This window comes from Cydia pomonella, chromosome 11, assembly GCF_033807575.1.
Source record: "Cydia pomonella isolate Wapato2018A chromosome 11, ilCydPomo1, whole genome shotgun sequence".
NCBI classification, from domain to species: domain Eukaryota; kingdom Metazoa; phylum Arthropoda; class Insecta; order Lepidoptera; family Tortricidae; genus Cydia; species Cydia pomonella.
Window position 1 is genome coordinate 22,023,775 of NC_084713.1, and position 21,124 is coordinate 22,044,898.

At 40.6% G+C, this 21,124-nt stretch overlaps 1 protein-coding gene across 1 annotated transcript in view; it reads right to left on the reverse strand.

The window, feature by feature from the left end:
• LOC133522502 (cytosol aminopeptidase-like) overlaps nucleotides 1–21,124 on the reverse strand; it is a 37,527-nt gene that overhangs the window by 16,122 nt on the left and 281 nt on the right. Inside the window, exons 2-8 of the mRNA XM_061857857.1 lie at nucleotides 18,157–18,269; nucleotides 14,288–14,420; nucleotides 13,260–13,393; nucleotides 12,192–12,354; nucleotides 3,875–4,074; nucleotides 3,002–3,107; nucleotides 1,102–1,209 (exon numbers count right to left, since the gene is read on the reverse strand). Coding sequence (XP_061713841.1) covers nucleotides 1,102–1,209; nucleotides 3,002–3,107; nucleotides 3,875–4,074; nucleotides 12,192–12,354; nucleotides 13,260–13,393; nucleotides 14,288–14,420; nucleotides 18,157–18,269 — 957 coding nt within the window. The remainder of the gene's footprint in view (nucleotides 1–1,101; nucleotides 1,210–3,001; nucleotides 3,108–3,874; nucleotides 4,075–12,191; nucleotides 12,355–13,259; nucleotides 13,394–14,287; nucleotides 14,421–18,156; nucleotides 18,270–21,124) is intronic.

Sequence of the window (21,124 nt, forward strand, 5' to 3'; positions counted from 1 at the left end):
GCGCGTTGCCGCACCCTAAAAGCGTTGGACTAGCCCGCGCTCAGGTGCCAATAAGAATTATACGACCCTTCTTTTGCAGGTAAATAAAAGTAAACAAACAATTTGTACATTTTCGGGTACTTATAACATTTATTGGTTAAACCAAATACAGAACCGCCTGGATCTGCCACTGAACCTGACTTTAACCTACATTATTTGATCATGTAATGTTTTTATCTGCCCTCAACTGCCATTTGAGGGTAGATTTTGTTTGCTTTTATTTAAATAGAAGAAAGAAAGAAAGAAAATACATTTATTTAACGCCACAACACGTTACATTTGGAAAAAAGAAAGAACATACAGAGAAAGAAAAACATTGGACGCTAAAATAGGATCCTCACTCAGCATAATGCCGCTGGTTTTCAGTGGAGACCTGACTCAAAACTATGATAGTGGCGGCACATACGCCAACGCAACAGAAAACAGACAAAGAACCAAACATAAAAAGGAACGCAAAATAATAATAATAATAACAACATCAAAATTGTCTAAAAGGGCCTCTGCGCTGTTGGCTTCGGCCCCACGCATGCCTCCCAAAGGTCCGGGGCCCCATGGTCCCGAGATATGGAAAGACATACAAATAATAATAATAAGAATAATAATAATTCAGCCTATATACGTCCCACTGCTGGGCACAGGCCTCCTCTCATGCGCGAGAGGGCTCGGGCTATAGTCCCCACGCTAGCCCAATGCGGATTGGGGACTTCACATACACCTTTGAATTTCTTCGCAGATGTATGCAGGTTTCCTCACGATGTTTTCCTTCACCGAAAAGCTAGTGGTAAATATCAAATGACATTTCGTACATAAGTTCCGAAAAACTCATTGGTACGAGCCAGGATTTGAACCCACGACCTCCGGATTGAAAGTCGGACGTCATATCCACTCGGCCACCACCGCTTACACACAAAAAAAATAAAAAACAATTATACATACTACCAAAACCATCTTTGCAACTGTACATTACTAAGATTAAAATTGAAAACACTTATATTACCGAAAGATACAGAGTATAGACAAAGGATTAGCCGCCGGGGCCAGCTACGAAACAAACGACTATACCTGTATGTTGAGCCCGTTGAGCGCGGGTACGATGTCGCCGACTTTCATGCACTGGCCTGAGATCATGTTCTCGCAGAGAGGGACCACTAATGTCACGTTCACTTTTGCCTGTAACGTACGACGCAGCTGTTTTGTTACATGTCTCATCTCCGAAAATTTTAACCCCGAATATTTTAGGGTTCCGTACCCATAGGGTCAAACGGGACCCTATTACTGAGACTCCGCTGTCCGTCCGTCCGTCACCAGGCTGTATCTCATGAACCGTGATAGTTAGCCAGTTGAAATTTCTACAGATTGTGTATTTCTGTTGCCGCTATAACAACAAATACTAAAAACAGAATAAAATAAATATTTATTTCCAATCTCGAGGTTCTCATCCAATCACCGAAGTTAAGCAACGTCGGGCGGGGTCAGTACTTGGATGGGTGACCGTTTTTATAGATAATGGTACGGAACCCTTCCTGTGCGAGTCCGACTCGCACTTGTTTCTAAAAACCGTTGAATTTTTTAGAGGGGTCACTAATCTAACTTACCTTACAAAAAAGGTTTAAACAGGTGCCCTTTTTAAAAATTTTGGAAAATTTAACTGTTTTTGAAAAAATAATGGGTTCGGTCAATTGAAAATTCGGCAAAGAAAACATTGAGCAAACATATTTCTAAGTTGAGATATGTTACCAACGCAAGTACTTGATCCCGTACTGCTAAGCGGAAATCGTCTTAGGTGACCTCCAATAACTTTAAAAACATAATTAGCATTTAATATTTTTGGCAAAAATATGGTAAAATATGTTTGATGACAACAATGAAATGGGTCGAAATTATTTTCCTTGTTTTGTTTTTGTCCCCAAATAATGTGACGGAGTAACAACAAATACAAATAAACCGGCCAACAGCATGTCGGGCCACGCTCAGAGTAGGGTTCCATAGTTACTCTTCCGTCACAATAAGCTAAACTGGAGCTTAAAGTATGGTAGATTGTTAACCAAGGGATGAACTTTGGGTGCATGTACGTCTTTTTACTATGAAGGGGAAACTTTTTGCGATAACTCAAAAACAGCTAAACTGATCATATCCGCTATAGTTTTCATTTAATGTCTTTTTTAAGCTCTACTTCCAACATTTTTTTCATATTTTTTTGACCTATGGTTCAAAAGTTAGAGGCCCCCCCCATTTTACACACACATTTTTCACAAATTTCGGAGCAAAGCCTCTGACAGACAGACAGACGGACATAGCGAAACTATAAGAGTTCCTAGTTGACTACGGAACCCTAAAAACGGAATAAAATAAATATTAAAGTTTTTATAGATAATGGTACGGAACCCATCGTGCGCGAGTCCGACTCGCACTTGGCCGGTTTTTTATTTATTTGATATAAGCCACCAATACAAGTGTGACCGAGTGGTCAGAAACAAGACATCGAAAAGGGTTTTGACCCAAATGTCTATGTAATTAACTAATTAACCTTGTCGCTGCCAAGTAAATGACGTAATAAAGTGTCATCAAATGTCAAAAATTGCACGTAAACAACCCTTATCCAGTCGGGGCGTGTGGGGCACAAATGTACGGTCTCGTCTGCAAATATCGATACGAAAAAAGTGTCAAAATTATGTATACACGACTTTATTGCCAAAATATTAAGGTAGTGCATACATAATTTTGGCACATTTTTCGTATCGATATTTTCAGACGTGACTGTACTGACTTTATATGGTCAATGGCGGCGAAAAGGTTAAATACAAACTTAAGTTAGGGCATAGAATATCAGGTATATTTCCCATTTGTGCCCGGCGGGGACAGGTGGTAATAAACCTATTCCCATGTGTTCCCTTCGGGGACAGATGGAAATACACCGATCTGGTTGGTATAAAGTAAATTTTGATAGTGTCTTGTGCTGTACCTTGAGCTCAGCTAAAGCCCGTATCGCACCGAGCGCAGCAGCGGCGCCCGCCATACTCCCTCTGTTCTCGATCATATCCGACGGCTTCTTGAGGCAGAGGCCGCCGCTACAACAAACACGTAGAGGCTGCTTTACGTACAAATTAAAAACATGCATCTAGTCTGGCAAACCAATATTGACAATAGAAAATCGAAATGTTTTTGGCTAAAATTTCATTTGTGGTTAGCTTAGCTTTTAACGCTGACTACTTTTCAAGTACTCATCAAGACATTTCTAAAAACTCCAAACACCATTATATTGCGTTATTTTATCACAGAGTTTATCACCACCTCCTGTCTCCATCATCAGATCAGCTCGACGTGGCCTTTATAGTCTTTAGTCGACACTAGCACCCTAGAGAGATGAGTATGAGGGGTTCGCAGGAACCCTTTACTAAAATGAAAGTGCATGTTATTTTACCCGAGGTAACGCCTTTAGCTGACAAAATCCTTTGCACTCGCACTCCAGAAATATAGGGAGTTCGCAGGAATCCCTAACATTAGCTTACCTATCAAATGTATATCATTTAGCCGCCATGAGAATAACAGTGTTACTGTCCAAGCCTGTATACTATATGGGGGGTTCGCAGGAACCCCTCGCTACAATAAGGAAAGCGTACATCTTACCTTAACTATCGACTATCCAGGCCTTTGTACTCGCACTCGAGGAATATTGGGGGTACGCATTAACCCCTGGCTACCGTGAGAAAGGCTTGCATGTTAAGCCATCAGAATGACATTACCGCTATCCAGGGCTTTGCACTTGCACTCCAGAAAGATGGGGGCTTTGCAGGAACGCCTAGATACGGTAAGCAAAGCATACATGTTAGCTTACCTATCGAAAGTAACGCCTTTAGCCGCCATCAAGATAACATTGCCGCTATCCAGCCCTTTGTACTCGCATTCTAGGAAGATGGGGGGTTCGCAGGAACCCCTCGCTACGGTCAGGAACGCTTGCATATTATTTGCTTCAATCCAGCTCTTCTCGTGGGCAGTTACTCTGACTCCTAGCGGGCATAGCACATCTATTGCTTGCTGAAAGAGAGGTTAGTCAATTTTATTGTTTGGGTTGTAAAGCTTATGAAAGCAAGGGCAGATCCAGGGGGGAGATAGCCAACCCCCCTCCCCCCTCCCCCCTCCTGGCCCCGGCTGGCTCCAGGAAAACAGTATAGCCCCAAAGTATAGTAACAAGGATAAGCCCCATGGCACACGTTTATAAAAGTGATGTTAAGTTTGGAAAAAATAGTATAAAAACTTGAATTGGCAGAAAGCACGAAAAAAGTACTACGCCTTAAAAAAAAAAGTGGAATTTTCGTCATCTGATACAAAGATGAGACTTGTAGCAACATTTAGCAATTTATATGTAGATTCAGAAAAGAAAATACTCGTCTGCTAGCTCCCAAATAGTCGAAAGTGTGTCCGCCGGGCACTTAAAAGTACAATGAAAATTGAAATCGAATCTGTCCCATCTTCACTTCATCGGTGTCGATCGCGGGTTGACCCACCGGCGGAAGAGGCGATCGGTGTCGGAACTTGTCGAACATACGATAAGATACATATTAGTCATTACCTGTGCGACATCAGTGGGAGTCATTTTGTTTGCAGGCATGTCTGATAAATATCGCGCCCAGTTTTAGGCCTGACCTCGAATTATCCCAATCTACGCTTCATCGATGACGATTGCGGGTTGACCCACCGGCGGAAGAGGCGATCGGTGTCGGAACTTGTCGAACATACGATAAGATACATATTAGTCATTACCTGTGCGACATCAGTGGGAGTCATTTTGTTTGCAGGCATGTCTGATAAATATCGCGCCCAGTTTTAGGCCTGACCTCGAATTATCCCAATCTACGCTTCATCGATGACGATCGCGGGTTGACCCACCCGCGGAAGAGTCGGACGGTGTCGGAACTTGTCGAACATAAGATAAGATACATATAAGTCATTACCTGTGCGACATCATTGCGAGTCATATTGTTGGCAGGCATATCTGACAGATACCTCGCCCAGTTTTGAGCCTGGCCTCGAATTATTCCAATCTTCGCTTCATTGATGTCGATTCCAGAAGAGGCGGACGCTGTCGGAACTTATCGTACATAACATAAGATACATAAGATAAGATACATATAAGTCATTACCTGTGCAACATGATTGGGAGTCATTTTGTTTGCAGGCATGTCTGATAGATATCGCGCCCAGTTTTGGGCCTGGCCTCTAATTATTCCAATCTGCGCTTCATCGGTGTCGATCACAGGTTGACCCACCGGCGGAAGAGGCGGACGGTGTCGGAACTTGTCGAACATAAGATAAGATACATATAAGTCATTACCTGTGCGACATCAGTGCGAGTCATATTGTTGGCAGGCATGTTGTAGCGTTATTAACTAATTAATAACATACTGAAGTCAAAATAAATAATAAAATTAATAGTTCTACGCTGTCTCAGAACGCACCCATAACAGAAGCACTTAGCAACCGGTATGAGCTACACTCGCGCTCCAAATAAGGTAATAGCAGGAGCAACCGCGTATGATTGGTCGTCCACTCGTCGGACCGCTATTCCCCCGGCATCCTAGCCGGCCGCTTGCTGGCATTCGACAAAATGTCACACAGACCTCTGGCCGCGTCGCGTTTTCGCGGTGTCTGTGTTCGTGCACATACCTTTTAAATTCCCCGGATTTTATGATAATTTTTATAATATCTGTATTCCATATTTGTTAAACGTAGTCACTTTGTGGAAGTGAAACTTTGTGTTTTTGTTATTTCCCCACTTTTGGGAACACAATTCCGGCTGTTGGCATTTGAGGGATACGGTACCTGAATCCGGACATTTTGTCAAAATCCCGATTGGCGGGAAGTGCCTACAACATTACGACGCTTATCAGCTCGCCCGCTCGTGCCGCCGTGTCTGCGTTGCTACCTGCAATTGCACCTACCACCGGCTGCGCGTACCCACATACAAGGGAAGTGTTGTTGTGCGGAATTCCAAGGGTGTGAATATAATCGTAGGTTTAATTTTACAGACTGTTCAACGTAGGTAATTTTTGTAGATCCGCGACCTGTTAGTCGTGCATAATAAAGTAGTTAATTGTATCTAATCGTTGTATTATTTTATCCTAGCTCGGTGGAAAAAATAATAACGCGACAGTGGCGCCCATAGCGTGGAAGTTGAACAGTTCTGTATTCCTACATAATTATTACTCTTTAATAAATACTTTTTCACTTGGGATTCACGCTTGGTTTGCGTGTGTGCGTTGTAGAATTGTGAAGTTGTATTTTAAGGTTTTTTTTTTTTGTTGCAATTTGTGTTGAATAATTAGGGTATAGAGTGGAGTAGTTTATTAAGTCATTGCAACAATAACGTTTTTGACCCTTATTTTGCCTTTGTAAACACTCTATACACTAATTTGGCTTTTTATCTGTTTTTCTCTTATTTTTTTTCTTTTTGGTTGCGCATCATTATTTCATTTCATTTTCTCATTCTCTATTCATTCTTGATCTATTTCTTCCGTAACATTATTTTTTCCCCTTTTAAATACAGCTCATCAACTAATATACTACTGTAACAGAACGGAGTGCTAGGTTTTTTTATTCACACTTATCCAAAAATCAAAATGTCCGAAATTAAGTTTCTCTCGCTACAGAAGCCCGAACTCACTTATGAGGTAGCTATTCGCGGCGAAACCCCTTCTGCAACTGTTGAGGGGCTGCGAAAGCAAATAGTAAAACTTGCCCCCTTATTACCTTCTGACGATATTTTAGAGTCACCATTTGATTCCAAGACTGATATTTCGGGGGTCGATGAATCGTTGCTGCGTCTGGAGGATATGGTAAAACAAATCTCGGCCACCTTTGATAAAAATAAGCTTGCACGAGCAAAGAATCTGCACAAACATATAACGTTTAGACTGGGCCGTATCGATACTTCGCTATCACCTGAACTTGTTCAAAATCTCAATAACAGCGTTAATAAGTCCGAGGACATAGGCGCGAACTTGGATAACCTTGAACCAGTTTCCCAACCATTGTCGTCTGCTAGTGCTTTCTCAGATTCCGTCCCCCTTGAAGGAAGAGTTATCTCTGTTTCTTGCGATAAAGGGTTTCTTACAGAGTTATCTAAACTAAAATATAATGGAAAGACTTGTGTTCGAGCTTTTATAAAGAGAGTCGATGAATTTACTTCGGCCCGTTCTATTCCTGGATCCAAGATACTCTCTTTTGCTACAGAAATATTCAGTGACGATGCTCTTCATTGGTTCCGTGGTATCAAGGATCAGGTTTCTTCTTGGGAGGTTGTTTGTAAGCGCTTGAAGGAAGATTTTAGCCGACCAAATTACGATTATTTTTTTCGCGAGGAGATAAGAGCTCGAACACAGGGCGAGCGCGAGAACATTACTGTCTATTTAGCTATTATGGCCGGCATGTTCTCACAACTAGATAAACAACCTACAGAGGCTGAAAAACTGGAGATTCTATTACACAATATTAGGCCTTGCTATGCCGCAGTATTGTCATCCGTGCAGTCCGTTGCGGACATTGACACCTTACGCTTGCTTTGCAAAAATTATGAAAATATTCAATCCCGCCTCTCTCATTTCCGTGAACCACCACGAGTGACACAGGATACTATGGCGCCGGATTTCGCTTACTCGCACTCGAGCAGTTCAAACCGTTTCTTTAAACCTTTTGCGTCCACCGGTAACAAGTCCTCGTCATATTTAAGTGGTTCCCAGAATGAAGGCAGCCCCAAGCCCGTGCATGCTGTTACAACAAAAAATAAATTTTGCCCACGTTGTAGGGATGACTCTCACTCTCTAAGGAATTGTAAGGCCGAACGGACTATCTTGTGTTTCCGTTGTGGTCGACCTGACGTCCGTTTCTACGACTGTCCAGATTGCCAAAAACCATCTTCCAGCCTTCCAAAAAACTAGTCAATCAGAATTGTAGTGCATCTGGGTCTTGTAATTTCGATAGATCTGAATGGAATGACTGGTTAAAAGTCGTTAAAAATTTCTTTTGTGTTTACAAGGTCGCTTCAGTTCTGAAAACTAAACCCAGTGGTGATAACAGGGCCTACATTCAAATAAAAATTGACAATAATAATGCTGTCGGTCTCTTAGATTCAGGTGCTGCGGCAACTATTCTGGGTAGTAATGCGCACAAAGAACTATTAGACTTGAATCTGACCCTACATACGGATCACTCTGAAAAGTTTGAGGCTGCCGGTGGTCACATCTTAGATTGCATTGGCTATATGTTGTTGCCTATTGAATTCAACAATACAGTGCATATGATAACCGCTTATGTTGTTCCGTCGGTGACAAATCCCTTAATTCTAGGACTGGACTTTTGGAGGAAATTTGAGTTATGTCCCAATTTAATTGGCACTATTGACATTCTTCAGACTACTAATTCCTCGCGGGTTTTACTTGACAGTATTGATACAACCACCCATATTATGGGTTTAGAAAGCATGGATAGCACGCAGCGTGATAAAGTTCAAAACATTATTGATTTGTTTAAACAACAATCCACGACCGTAAGGGGACTGGGTCGAACTTCTTTGATTTCCCACCACATCGATACAGGTGATGCACCGCCCATCAGGCAACGTTACTATCGCATGTCCCCTGAAAAGCAACGCATCCTAACTGAGCAGGTGGATGAAATGTTAGCCCTTGACGTTATCGAGCCGTCTGAAAGTGCGTGGCAGTCCCCAGTGCTAATTGTTAGGAAAAAGAACGGAGAACCTCGATTTTGTCTCGACAGTAGAAAGCTAAATTCGGTCACTAAGAAGGACGCGTATAATCTGCCCTATATGTCAGAGATTTTAGATAATCTACGAGACGCGAAGTACCTCTCTAGTGTCGATCTTTCAAAAGCTTTCTGGCAGGTACCCATTGTTGAAAAAGATAGGGATAAGACTTCGTTTTACGTCCCCGGCCGTGGTACATTTCGTTTCAAAACTACCGCTTTCGGGCTAACTAACGCCCCGGCTACGCAACAACGCCTGGTAGATATGATGTTTGGTCCCGAATTTGATTTAAAAGTATTTGCCTATCTTGACGATATTATTTTGGTTAGCACTACCTTTGAAGAACATATATCACTATTGACTCGCGTCCTTGACAAATTAAAGTCCGCAAACTTGACGATAAATATCGACAAATGTCAGTTCTTCCGTAGTCAACTTAAATATCTTGGATACGTAGTCGACTCTCAAGGGCTACGAACTGACTCCGATAAGGTGGCCGCGATTGAAAATTTTCCCGTTCCGACTTGTAAAAAAGATTTACAACGATTCTTGGGAACAGCGTCGTGGTATCGCAGGTTTGTACCCAACTTTAGCACTTTAGCAGGCCCACTGAATAAACTTACTTCGAATAAAAAGAAAGCACCGCCTTTTAGCTGGTCGCCAGAAGCGGACGCCTCGTTTAAGAATCTTAAAAAATGCTTAGTTACAGCACCTGTCCTAGCTTGTCCAAATTTCCAGCTGGCATTCGAAGTTCATGCAGATGCTAGTAGTTATGGGATAGGAGCTATGCTAACACAAACACAAGACGGTAAAGAAAGACCAGTTGCTTATATGAGCAGAGCCTTGTCGGGAGCTGAAAAGAACTATAGTATAACGGAGAAAGAGACCCTTGCAGTCTTAACAGCGTTGGAACACTGGCGTTGTTACTTGGACAATGGTAAGACTTTCACTGTTTACACAGACCACTCAGCTCTAAAATGGTTCCTTACCCTTGATAACCCAACCGGTAGATTGGCCCGTTGGTGCATAAGATTATCTTGTTTTGATTTTATAGTAAAGCACCGTAAGGGTTCTGATAACATTATCCCGGACGCATTATCGAGACTCCCACCTATCGACAGTATTTCCACCGCTAACTCTTTTAGTTCAACTGCAGATAACTGGTACAAAGATAAATATAACACTTGCCTTAATAATCCCATATGCTTACCTAATTTCAAAGTTATCAACAACACCTTGTTTCGGTTATCAAAAAATCGCTTTCCGTTGACATCTGAGTTTGCCTGGAAAGAAGTAGTACCTGACGAACTACGTGAAAAAGCCATTCATGACTATCACTGTGAACCTACTGGCGGCCACTTAGGCATTCATAAAACGTACTTACGTCTGGCCCTATGCTACTTCTGGCCAAACATGCATGCGGATGTTGTGTCTTTTGTGTCTAAATGCTCGACTTGTTTGGCTATTAAATCGCCTAATCATACCACTCTGGGTGAAATGGGTCGACCTAAACAGTGTTCTAGACCGATGCAAATGATTTCAATCGATTTTATCGGACCTCTGCCAAGAAGCCGGAAGCAAAACACTTTTCTCTTTGTAATTGTTTGTTGCTTTTCAAAGTACTGCATGATGTTTCCACTTCGTAAAGCGACGGCTGCTTCTGTTGTTAAGATTCTTGAGGAGGAATGGTTTTTAGTGCATGGTGTTCCGCAGACTATTCTTTTAGACAACGGTAGCCAGTTCATTTCTAAAAGTCTTAATAACCTATTCGTCCATTACAAAGTTCCAAACATATTTTTCACGGCTAAATACTGTCCGCAGGTGAACACTGTGGAGAGGTATAATAAGACGATTGTTACCTGCATATCATCTTTTATTGAAGATGATCATAGAACATGGGATACCAAATTACGAAAAATACAGTTTGCTATGAACAATTCTACAAACGAAACTACTCGTTATACACCCTCCTTCATTGTTCACGGAAGAGAATTAGTTACGTGTGGTTCTCATTACGTCAACCCAAACTTGGATGACGAAATAATATTCCTTCCTAGGGATGTATATTGTGATAATATAGGTTACCTTTCTAATGTGTTTAACGAAGTACAAACATCTCTTTATGATGCGTTTGTCAAAAACACAACAAGATATAATTTACGGCGAAAACGATCTGAATTTTATATTAACGACACGGTCTGGAAGCGAACCTTTTACCAAAGTGATAAGGATGGTTTTTTTTGTAAAAAGTTAGCACCCAAATTCGTTGAGTGCAAGGTCACAGAAAAAAAATCACCACTTATTTATCGCTTGCAAGATAAATATGGCAATGATCTGGGACTTTGGCATATTAAGGACCTAAAATGGACTAACCAAGGTTAGATGTGTTAATAGTTTCTGGCAGTAGTATCAGCACTACAAGAACCGGATTTTACTTTTATTGAGAGATAACTAAAATCCTGGAGAGGCGGGCGGAATCTGTAGCGTTATTAACTAATTAATAACATACTGAAGTCAAAATAAATAATAAAATTAATAGTTCTACGCTGTCTCAGAACGCACCCATAACAGAAGCACTTAGCAACCGGTATGAGCTACACTCGCGCTCCAAATAAGGTAATAGCAGGAGCAACCGCGTATGATTGGTCGTCCACTCGTCGGACCGCTATTCCCCCGGCATCCTAGCCGGCCGCTTGCTGGCATTCGACAAAATGTCACACAGACCTCTGGCCGCGTCGCGTTTTCGCGGTGTCTGTGTTCGTGCACATACCTTTTAAATTCCCCGGATTTTATGATAATTTTTATAATATCTGTATTCCATATTTGTTAAACGTAGTCACTTTGTGGAAGTGAAACTTTGTGTTTTTGTTATTTCCCCACTTTTGGGAACACAATTCCGGCTGTTGGCATTTGAGGGATACGGTACCTGAATCCGGACATTTTGTCAAAATCCCGATTGGCGGGAAGTGCCTACAACATTACGACGCTTATCAGCTCGCCCGCTCGTGCCGCCGTGTCTGCGTTGCTACCTGCAATTGCACCTACCACCGGCTGCGCGTACCCACATACAAGGGAAGTGTTGTTGTGCGGAATTCCAAGGGTGTGAATATAATCGTAGGTTTAATTTTACAGACTGTTCAACGTAGGTAATTTTTGTAGATCCGCGACCTGTTAGTCGTGCATAATAAAGTAGTTAATTGTATCTAATCGTTGTATTATTTTATCCTAGCTCGGTGGAAAAAATAATAACGCGACAATGTCTGACAGACATCTCGCCCAGTTTTGAGCCTGGCCTCGAATTATTCCAATCTTCGCTTCATTGATGTCGATTCCAGAAGAGGCGGACGGTGTCGGAACTTATCGTACATAACATAAGATACATATAAGTCATTACCTGTGCAACATCAGTGGGAGTCATTTTGTTGGCAGGCATGTCTGATAAATATCTCGCCCAGTTTTGAGCCTGGCCTCGAATTATTCCAATCTGCGCTTCATCGGAGTCGATCGCGGGTCGACCCGCCGGCGGGAGAGGCGGACGGTGTCGGAACTTGTCGAACCTGTCATTTTAAACACAATACTGAATAGATTATATTTATTAGCTTAGCTCAGTTAAAAAATAACCGGCCAAATGCGAGTCGGACTCGCGCACCGAGGGTTCCGTACACAAATTTACGGTTTTCGAAATTTTTCATTTATCTGTGCTATAAGACGTTGCTTCGTACCAAATTTCAAGATTCTGAGTTCACGGGAAGTACCCTGTAGGTATGGATTCCTTTGCAAGTATCTTAACAGACATCTGTTGATTCCATGGTGATTGATTGTTATCTGGTGCATATTTTCATATTTTGTGATTTACTCGAACAATGAAAACTAGTTATGGCTATGTCGTCGGCCGGTATGACCTCAAAAAGTTAGATTGCTAACCAACAAACAGGGCACGTTGTATGTTAGTAAGTAGACACTTTATTATACGAAAAAAAAAAGAAATATTGGTTACATCAGATAAAACAATTGTGTAGTACAAAAGGCGCACTTATCCCTAAGAGGAATAAGAGGGTAGTCAGTTAAGGAAAAAAAACTAACCATCCAACCAGGTGGACTGACGGTTTGCCGGTTGATTATATCGGAATGAGATTTTCTTATTTGGCGGCAGATGTGGCGTTAAAAAAGCCATACGAAGGTATCAGAAAGTTTTCAGAGTATTCCCATGGTACAGGCGACCACAGACTAAAAAACACTGGTCTATAGTAAGAGACGAAAGCGACAGATTAAAACACTGGTATATGGTTTGCAATTCAGCCAGCTCGTAAAACTTTCTATGGTAAGAGGCGCTGTGACCACAGATTAAAAACAATAAGATTTTTAAGCTGTGGTCCCGTCCCGACCACAGACTAAAAAACGCCGGTCTATATTAAAAGGTGAAGCGACAGATTAGAACACTAGTGTATAGTAATTAACTTACTTCCACTCGGCGAGCGTGAAGCTCTCACCGGTGGCGTCCGGGTGCAGGCCCACGTCGTAGAACATCTGCCGATTTGCAAAACCGTATGGATTCAGGACTTTATGTCCGGCGCCTATGCCCCAGCGCACGTTCTCCTGCAATAATACACACAGGTATTACATGTCACCTACACACGTATCATAAACGAGTGTTTATGATACGTCATAGAGTTATGATGCTTTGAAAATAAGCAAATAACGGTCAGTATTAAGATACACTGTTTCGTTACAACAAATTTCTTATCTGTGAAAATGTTATTATTGCGTAATAATAATATCGAAATCGATATTTTAATTACATTCCAATTTAGAACATATCTGAGAAAAAAAAAACAATTTGATTTGACCTCTATTCTGATTTCAGTCGAGATGACTTTTTATTCGAAATGAAATGTCAATTTCAAACAACTTTGACAAATCTTGCATGTTAGTTGGTATCGAAAGATACGGCAATCGGCCCCCGACTCTAGTTTGTCTCTGAATTTTTAAAAAATACGGATGAATGGTGAAAAAAGTTTTCTTTTACCGCCATTTGACGTACAGATAACCTTTGAATTCGTTTGAAAGTATAACATTAATTTATTGTGGTTTTTTTTTTGAACTAGGTACTCAACTATAGCAAAACTTTCAAGTAAAATGAACGATAAAGATATTTCGGAAACGCCACCACATATCCGCGAGTTCCGTCAGAGAGCAACGATGCCCCAAAGCCGGCAATAACATGCCGTTACTGAAACTACTCACTTCACATCGTTCGTTTCTTAAACCCACGCTCATATTTTAATGCCTTTCATTATGTAGCAGTCTCATCTACAACTCCATCGTAATAAATATGTACCAACGCGTAAAAAACGATTTCGGTAAAATTAGTTTCGCAAATGAAACAACAGACAAGTTGTAGCTAACTGTTACAATAGGTTTCCATTTTAACAATCGCAAGTGCATTGTCATATGCATAACGATTGAAAGATAAACGATCTTTATCCATACCTTCCCCTCGTGAAGACCTTCAAGTTCATCCTCGCCGGCGTCCTTGGGCCCGAAGCTGGTGAGAGCGACGGCCTCATACTCGCCTACGTCTGACACCACGATCGCTTGCCCCACTTTAAATTCAGGACCCAGCCTATATAACAAAACAAGACAATATGATAAGTTTTTGGCAAAAATTTCATTTTTGGTACAAGCTTTTATCGCTGACTGTACTTTTTTTCCCACAGGAAACTAATACTCATCGAGACAATTCTAAAAACCCCAAACACAATTAGGTTGCGTTGTTTTATCACAGACTTCCTATGGCTACCTCCTGTCTACATCATCAGATCAACTTGATGGTACCATAATATTGCATTGTCACCCGACTTACATGCAAATTTTCCGCTTCATCGGAAACCGGGAAGTGGGTCAAATTTATCCTGCACGATTTGTCCCATACATACTAACAGTAGGGCTATGGTCGGTTCTTTATCATTTGTCACTAAGGTCCGACCGAGATCTCGGTCTCGGTCTCGGTCTCGGCATTCTCGGCCAAAAATCGAGCCGAGATCTCGGTCTCGGCTCTCGGCCAAAATGGGCCGAGATTCTTGCCGAGACCGAGAATAGGCAATAAGTTATCATTGGTGAATTTGAATTTTCCCCGCACGTGCGCCCGTTTCTTAGCCACCCGTTGGTTGCATCGCCCGCTCGGTGTGACGTTTTTTGTGATTTTGATTGGTTTCGTACCCACATTTTAAGCCAATTACTTATCAAATACTAAGTGTTGGGATCGGAGAGGCGCGGTTGCAAGTAATGACTAGTTCATTTGGGTCTTTTCGTTTTGTGGTTATTGATGAATAAATAAGTGTATATTGTTATCGGGATGTTTTTTGTTGTGAGTAGAAGATGACACTGGATATTTTGATACTGAATATATTTGTGTTAACGGCAAAACGCAAAGCAGTAGGTAAGTACAAAACGACACCTGTGGCGGATATTTTGGTTATAATATAGAACTCTTTATTTTGATTATTGTTATTTGTACCTCTCTTTGTCCACATCCGTACTGAAAACCGGCCAAGTGTGTGTCAGACCCATAATGGTAGGTTCCGTACCTTCATACAATACAAAAAGCCGTTAGTGGCACTTTCGTCGTTTTAATAAGAAGATCAGTTTTTTTATGACTCTTAAATGTCTTAACCGACCATATTCAAAATAATTTTCCTGAAAAATTATTTGCTTATTAAGCTTTATTATTTAGATATTTTTAAATGGTTTTGCTCTCCCAGTTCAAAATAAATAAATATTATAGGACATTATTACAAAAAATGGACTAAGTCCCACAGTAAGCTCAATAAGGCTTGTGTTGAGGGTACTTAGACAACGATATATATAATATATAAATATTTATAAATACTTAAATGCATAGAAAACACCCATGACTGAGGAACAAATATCCATGCTCATCACACGAATAAATGCCCTTACCAGGATTTGAACCCGGGACCATCGGCTTCATAGGCAGGGTCACTACCCATTAGGCCAGACCTGTCGTCGTCAAAAGTTAGAGGGGATCACACAATTTTTTTGGAGCGATTATTTCCAAAAGTTACTTAATCAAAAAAACGTTTTTAGCAACCTCTATGTATTTTTAAATACCTATCTAATGATGAGCCACATGTTTTTTTAATTTTTGTTACGTTTATATGAAGTATATATTTGAAAATATATTTTACAATTCTTTTTTCGAAACTAAGAAGCGACTTACACAATACATGTACACCTACGTTCCAAAGGTTATAAAATATATCGTATAGTTTTTGAGTAAAATGGCTGTGACGTACGCACAGACATACAGACATAAGGACATGACGAAACTATAAGGGTTACATTTTTGCCATTTTGGCTACGGAACCCTAAAAATACTACATATTTAATAGCGTTAAGGATTGATTATGATAACTTTTTTCTGATAAATCGTTGAATTTCAATTATAAAACATTTTTGGTGCAAAATTCGTCTTTTTTTTCTATTTTATAAATTCTCGGTCTCGGTCTCGGCCGAGAATCCAATTGAATCTCGGTCTCGGTCTCGGTCTCGGCCGAGACAAAAAAAGCGTTCTCGGTCGGACCTTATTTGTCACCATGCCTGTCACGTTCTAACAAGTATGTAAGTGCGAAAGTGACGGGCATAGTGCCAGGCGATAAAACTGGAACCATGCTGCCACCACAGGTCAAGTTAAATAAAAGCTTTGTAATATACAGAGTTTTTATATGGCTTTATCAATTACCATACACAATAAACACGCTACAGGACTAACTTAGAAACTTGTATTTTTTTATATTATATGGATAATTGACATACAAGGTGCTCGTGAGCATTGCGAGAGATTTTAACGGTGCATTCCTGATGGCAACAGAAGCAAAAAATGTTTTATGATTTTTTGTGAAATTCGACAAAAAAAGTTTTTTTTTTTTTTTTTTCCCTTTTTTTGAACACTCCTGTACATAAAATGTAATTTTTATTGATAAACACATAACCTAAAATTAACTAAAAAGTTTTTTTTTTATTTGGGGGTAGCCTCTCGAATACATTTTTTTAATTTTTCGATGTCAATCAATAGGTATGTCCAGACTAGATCTCAAAGTGGCAATACCGCAGTCAAAAATGTGTTTTGTACCGACTTATGGCGAAAGAATGATTTGGAAAAACATTTAATTATCTCTGAAACTAGGCCTAATCCAGAAAATTTTATATGACATTTTAGTTTCTAAATATTACCAGGAATGCTTAGCTAAAATGTCTCGCAATGCTCACGGGCACCTTGTATATGTAAGTACGCCTTACGTCCACTAAGAACTGGTGCTACTTCAGTGGTGTCACTCACGAATTCGAGCCAATCGTGCAGTCTAACGCAACTAGTTGCGACCAATCGCGCGCGCGATGCGAACTCATCAACCAATGCGTTGTGGCGTTAGACTGCACGATTGACTCGAATTCGTGTGCGTGACACCGCTGTACTGGCCCCATTCTTATTGCCCGAAAGGCACGTTCTTAGATATATGTCAATGATATGAATACCACTTTAGTATTGTCAAAATTCGGTGTTAAGTTGTCTTCGAGTCCTAGAAAAATGACCAATATTTTTAATGGAAGCGCTGGTGGCCTAGCGGTAAGAGCGTGCGACTTGCAATCCGAAGGTCGCGGGTTCAAGCCCCGGCTCGTACCAATGAGTTTTACAGAACTTATGTACGAAATATCATTTGATATTTACCAGTCGCTTTTCAGTGAAGGAAAACATCGTGAGGAAACCGGACTAATCCCAACCAGGCCTAGTTTACCCTCTGGGTTGGAAGGTCAGATGGCAGTCGCTTTCGTAAAAACTACTGCCTACGCCAAATCTTGGGATTAGTTGTCAAGCGGACCGCAGGCTCCCATTAGCCGTGGCAAAATGCCGGGACAACGCGAGGAAGAAGATTTTTAAATGCAGATCAACTCATTTTCGTTCATGAATCGTTGTTACGGAACAAGAAAGCGGATTTAAGATAGAAGTTAGAATTAAGGACCACCTTGAGCGTCAGCGTCTAGTCAGCGCTATGAAAAATGGCGTCGATGCGCAGTTGCACCAACGTTGCGTCGAGCAGCTGGGGGCCTACCGCGAAAAATCGAAATTCGCAAATTGCGGGGATTTTCCTCTTTACTCTCACTAAGACGTGATTAGAGTTACCTACAGAAAAAAATGCCCGCAATTGACGAATTTCGATTTTCGGGGTTATAGCCCAGAGAGTTGACTAGACGCCGACGCTCGAGAGACGCGTGGAGTGGCCTTAAATACCTATTTCTTGTAATAGCACAAGCTCTACGCGTTAAAATATGGCAGGCCTTACACGTTAAGATGCTGGGTGAGCTTATTACTGCTCCCCGCATCGACTTCCTTAGCGAAGTCAGTCAGCTCAAACCGGCCGTCTTTATCCGTATACACGCCGCATACTGCCGCTTTCTGAAACCAAAACACAAGCAATTCACACATACATATCTTGGGCCCCAGTTTCACATGTGACAATTGTCATATTGTCAACTGACAGCAACTTGGCATTAACGTGAAACACTTCATAAGGTTCTTGTCTGATTTAATTTCTTGTCTTTTAATTATTTAGATAAGAATTAAAGTCTTGGAGACCCTCTACATCTCTAAGGGCCGATACAGACGGACTGCAACCCGACTACAACTTGTATGGGAACTGCATGCCGACTGCACTCCAACTGCAACGTCGACGTGCAGTTCCCATACAAGTTGCAGTCCGTCTGTACCGGCCCTAAGGATAATCTAATGTTTTTATTTATATTTTATCTCTGACACTTACAGACTAATACATCTCTAAAGAATTTCAATATTTGTTCGTTTTATTTTTTTATGACAGTATACATCTCTAATAAAGTATGTATTATTTGATCGATTCCATATTAGTAATTGTCTTTTGTAATTTTTATTATTTGTAAAAATGGACATGTAAAAGTGCCTCTGTGGCACAAAGTAAATAGCAGCGACGCGCGCCGGACCAGAGAGTTCGCTCAGTACAAAGTGCCATTTTCGCCGCACGCACACAGACGTTACATTTACAGGCGTTCTCGGGCACTCTCGGGCAGAGCTTAGTCGGGCTGTGTGCGCGTTGCTCACTTGACATCCCCGCCGCTACGTAGGTACCTACTATCATGTACGGTCAACCAATTTGATTCCTAGGCCACTATAGAACCATGTCATAATGACTTCTACGACAGTGCTTATTGAGTGATGCATGTCATGTATAGAGTAGTTAAAGCGACAAAGGTTCTATAGTGGCCTAGGATTCAAATTGGTTGACTGTACGTCAAAATGCAGTCTCTAAGGAATGTAAACATGATAAGATGTTTACAGTACATATGGTGCTATTTTTTCGCACTAGTGCGTAAATTAGCATATTACGTTACTGTGTCGAACATTTAAAGGGCCATATGTACTGTAAAACGTTGTACGATACATGTGCGAATAGGTAATTCGCAACTCGTGTCGATTTAAAACACTCCCTTCGGTCGTGTTTTAATTTATCGCCACTCGTTTTGAATTTCCTATTTTTCGCACTTGTATCGTAATGTACTAATGTATGTCTGTAAACTTATATTACCTACTCTTTTTTTAAATTCGAAATTAATACATAAGGAACCCTAGTGAGTCGGGCAAGTTTAGGTATGTATTTTCAAGAACGGCGGGAACAGACCTTCTGTTTATTTTTTATTTTGTACCTGTGGCCTATTTGCTGAATAAATGTTTGATATTTGAACTATTCACCATACATTACTGGTCTAACAAGTAAAAATTGACGCTAGGCACCGTCTTTACTCTTTTTCATTCATTCTTTTAAAATTATAGCTTCAGTCCAATGGAACCTCAGATCATAGAAGGTACTTCTTATACCTATAAGTGGGACTATTTCAGTATTCATTTAATATTTAGTACGGTTAGTACAAGACAATAAATATAGAGAGTAAAAAAGTTGGACTAGAAATGAACTACAGCAAAACTAAAGTCATGACAAATAGCAACAAAAAAGCGGCCAAGTGCGAGTCGGACTCGCCCATGAAGGGTTCGGTTCCGTGCCATTTATGACATATTAAAAAAAACTACTTATTAGATCTCGTTCAAACCAATTTTCGGTGCAAGCTTGCATGATAATGTATATCATATATTTTTTTAGTTTTATTATTCTCTTATTTTAGAAGTTACAGGGGTGGGGGGAAACACATTTTACCACTTTGGAAGTGTCTCTCGCGCAAACTAGTCAGTTTAGAATAAAATTATATTAGAAACCTCAATATCATTTCTGAAGACCTATATTTTTTTTATGACGTATTAAAAAAAACTACTTATTAGATCTCGTTCAAATCAATTTTCGGTGGAAGTTTTCATGGTAATGTACATCATATATTTTTTTTTAGTATTATCATTCTCTTATTTCAGAAGTTACAGGGGGGGGACACATTTTACCACTTTGGAAGTGTCTCTCGCGCAAACTATTCAGTTGAGAAAAAAAAATGATATTAGAAATTTCAATATCATTTTTGAAAACCTATCCATAGATACCCCACACGTACCTATGGGTTTGATGAAAAAAAAAATTTGAGTTTCAGTTCTAAGTATGGGGAACCCCCAATTTTTTTTGTTTTTTTTCTATTTTTGTGTAAAAATCTTAATACGGTTCATAGAATACATCTACTTACCAAGTTTGAACAGTATAGCTCTTATAGTTTCGGAAAAAAGTGGCTGTGACATATTCAGACAGACAGACGGACATGACGAATCTATAAGGGTTCCGTTTTTTGCCATTTGGCTACGGTTTGGGTTTCCACCACTGGTTGTTTTAGCGCTTAGGGCCCCATTGGTGGACAAAGGTATGTGAACAAGTATTTATCCCTTATATAAAAATGTAATTTAAATTTGAATGAGCACCTACTTAAATGTCAACGCAGGCTATGAAGGCATGTATTCTCCCTAACGAGTAATGAATATGAATATTTTTGTTTTTTTTATACTACGTTGGTGGCAAACAAGCATATGGCCCGCCTGATGACCAACAGTCTCCGTAGCCTATGGATGCCTGCAACTCCAGACATGTTACATGCCCGTTGCCGACCCTAACACTTGTTGAGCTCTGGCAACATAACACTATGAGTCTAGTGTTATTTGGCTGCAGTTTTCTGTAAGGTGAAGGTACTTCCCCAGTTGGGCTCTGCCTTAGATCTGGAATGACATCCGCTGTGCTGTGCCCTACCAGTCCTACCACACAAAGCGAGATGACATTCATAGTGCCCATAATATTG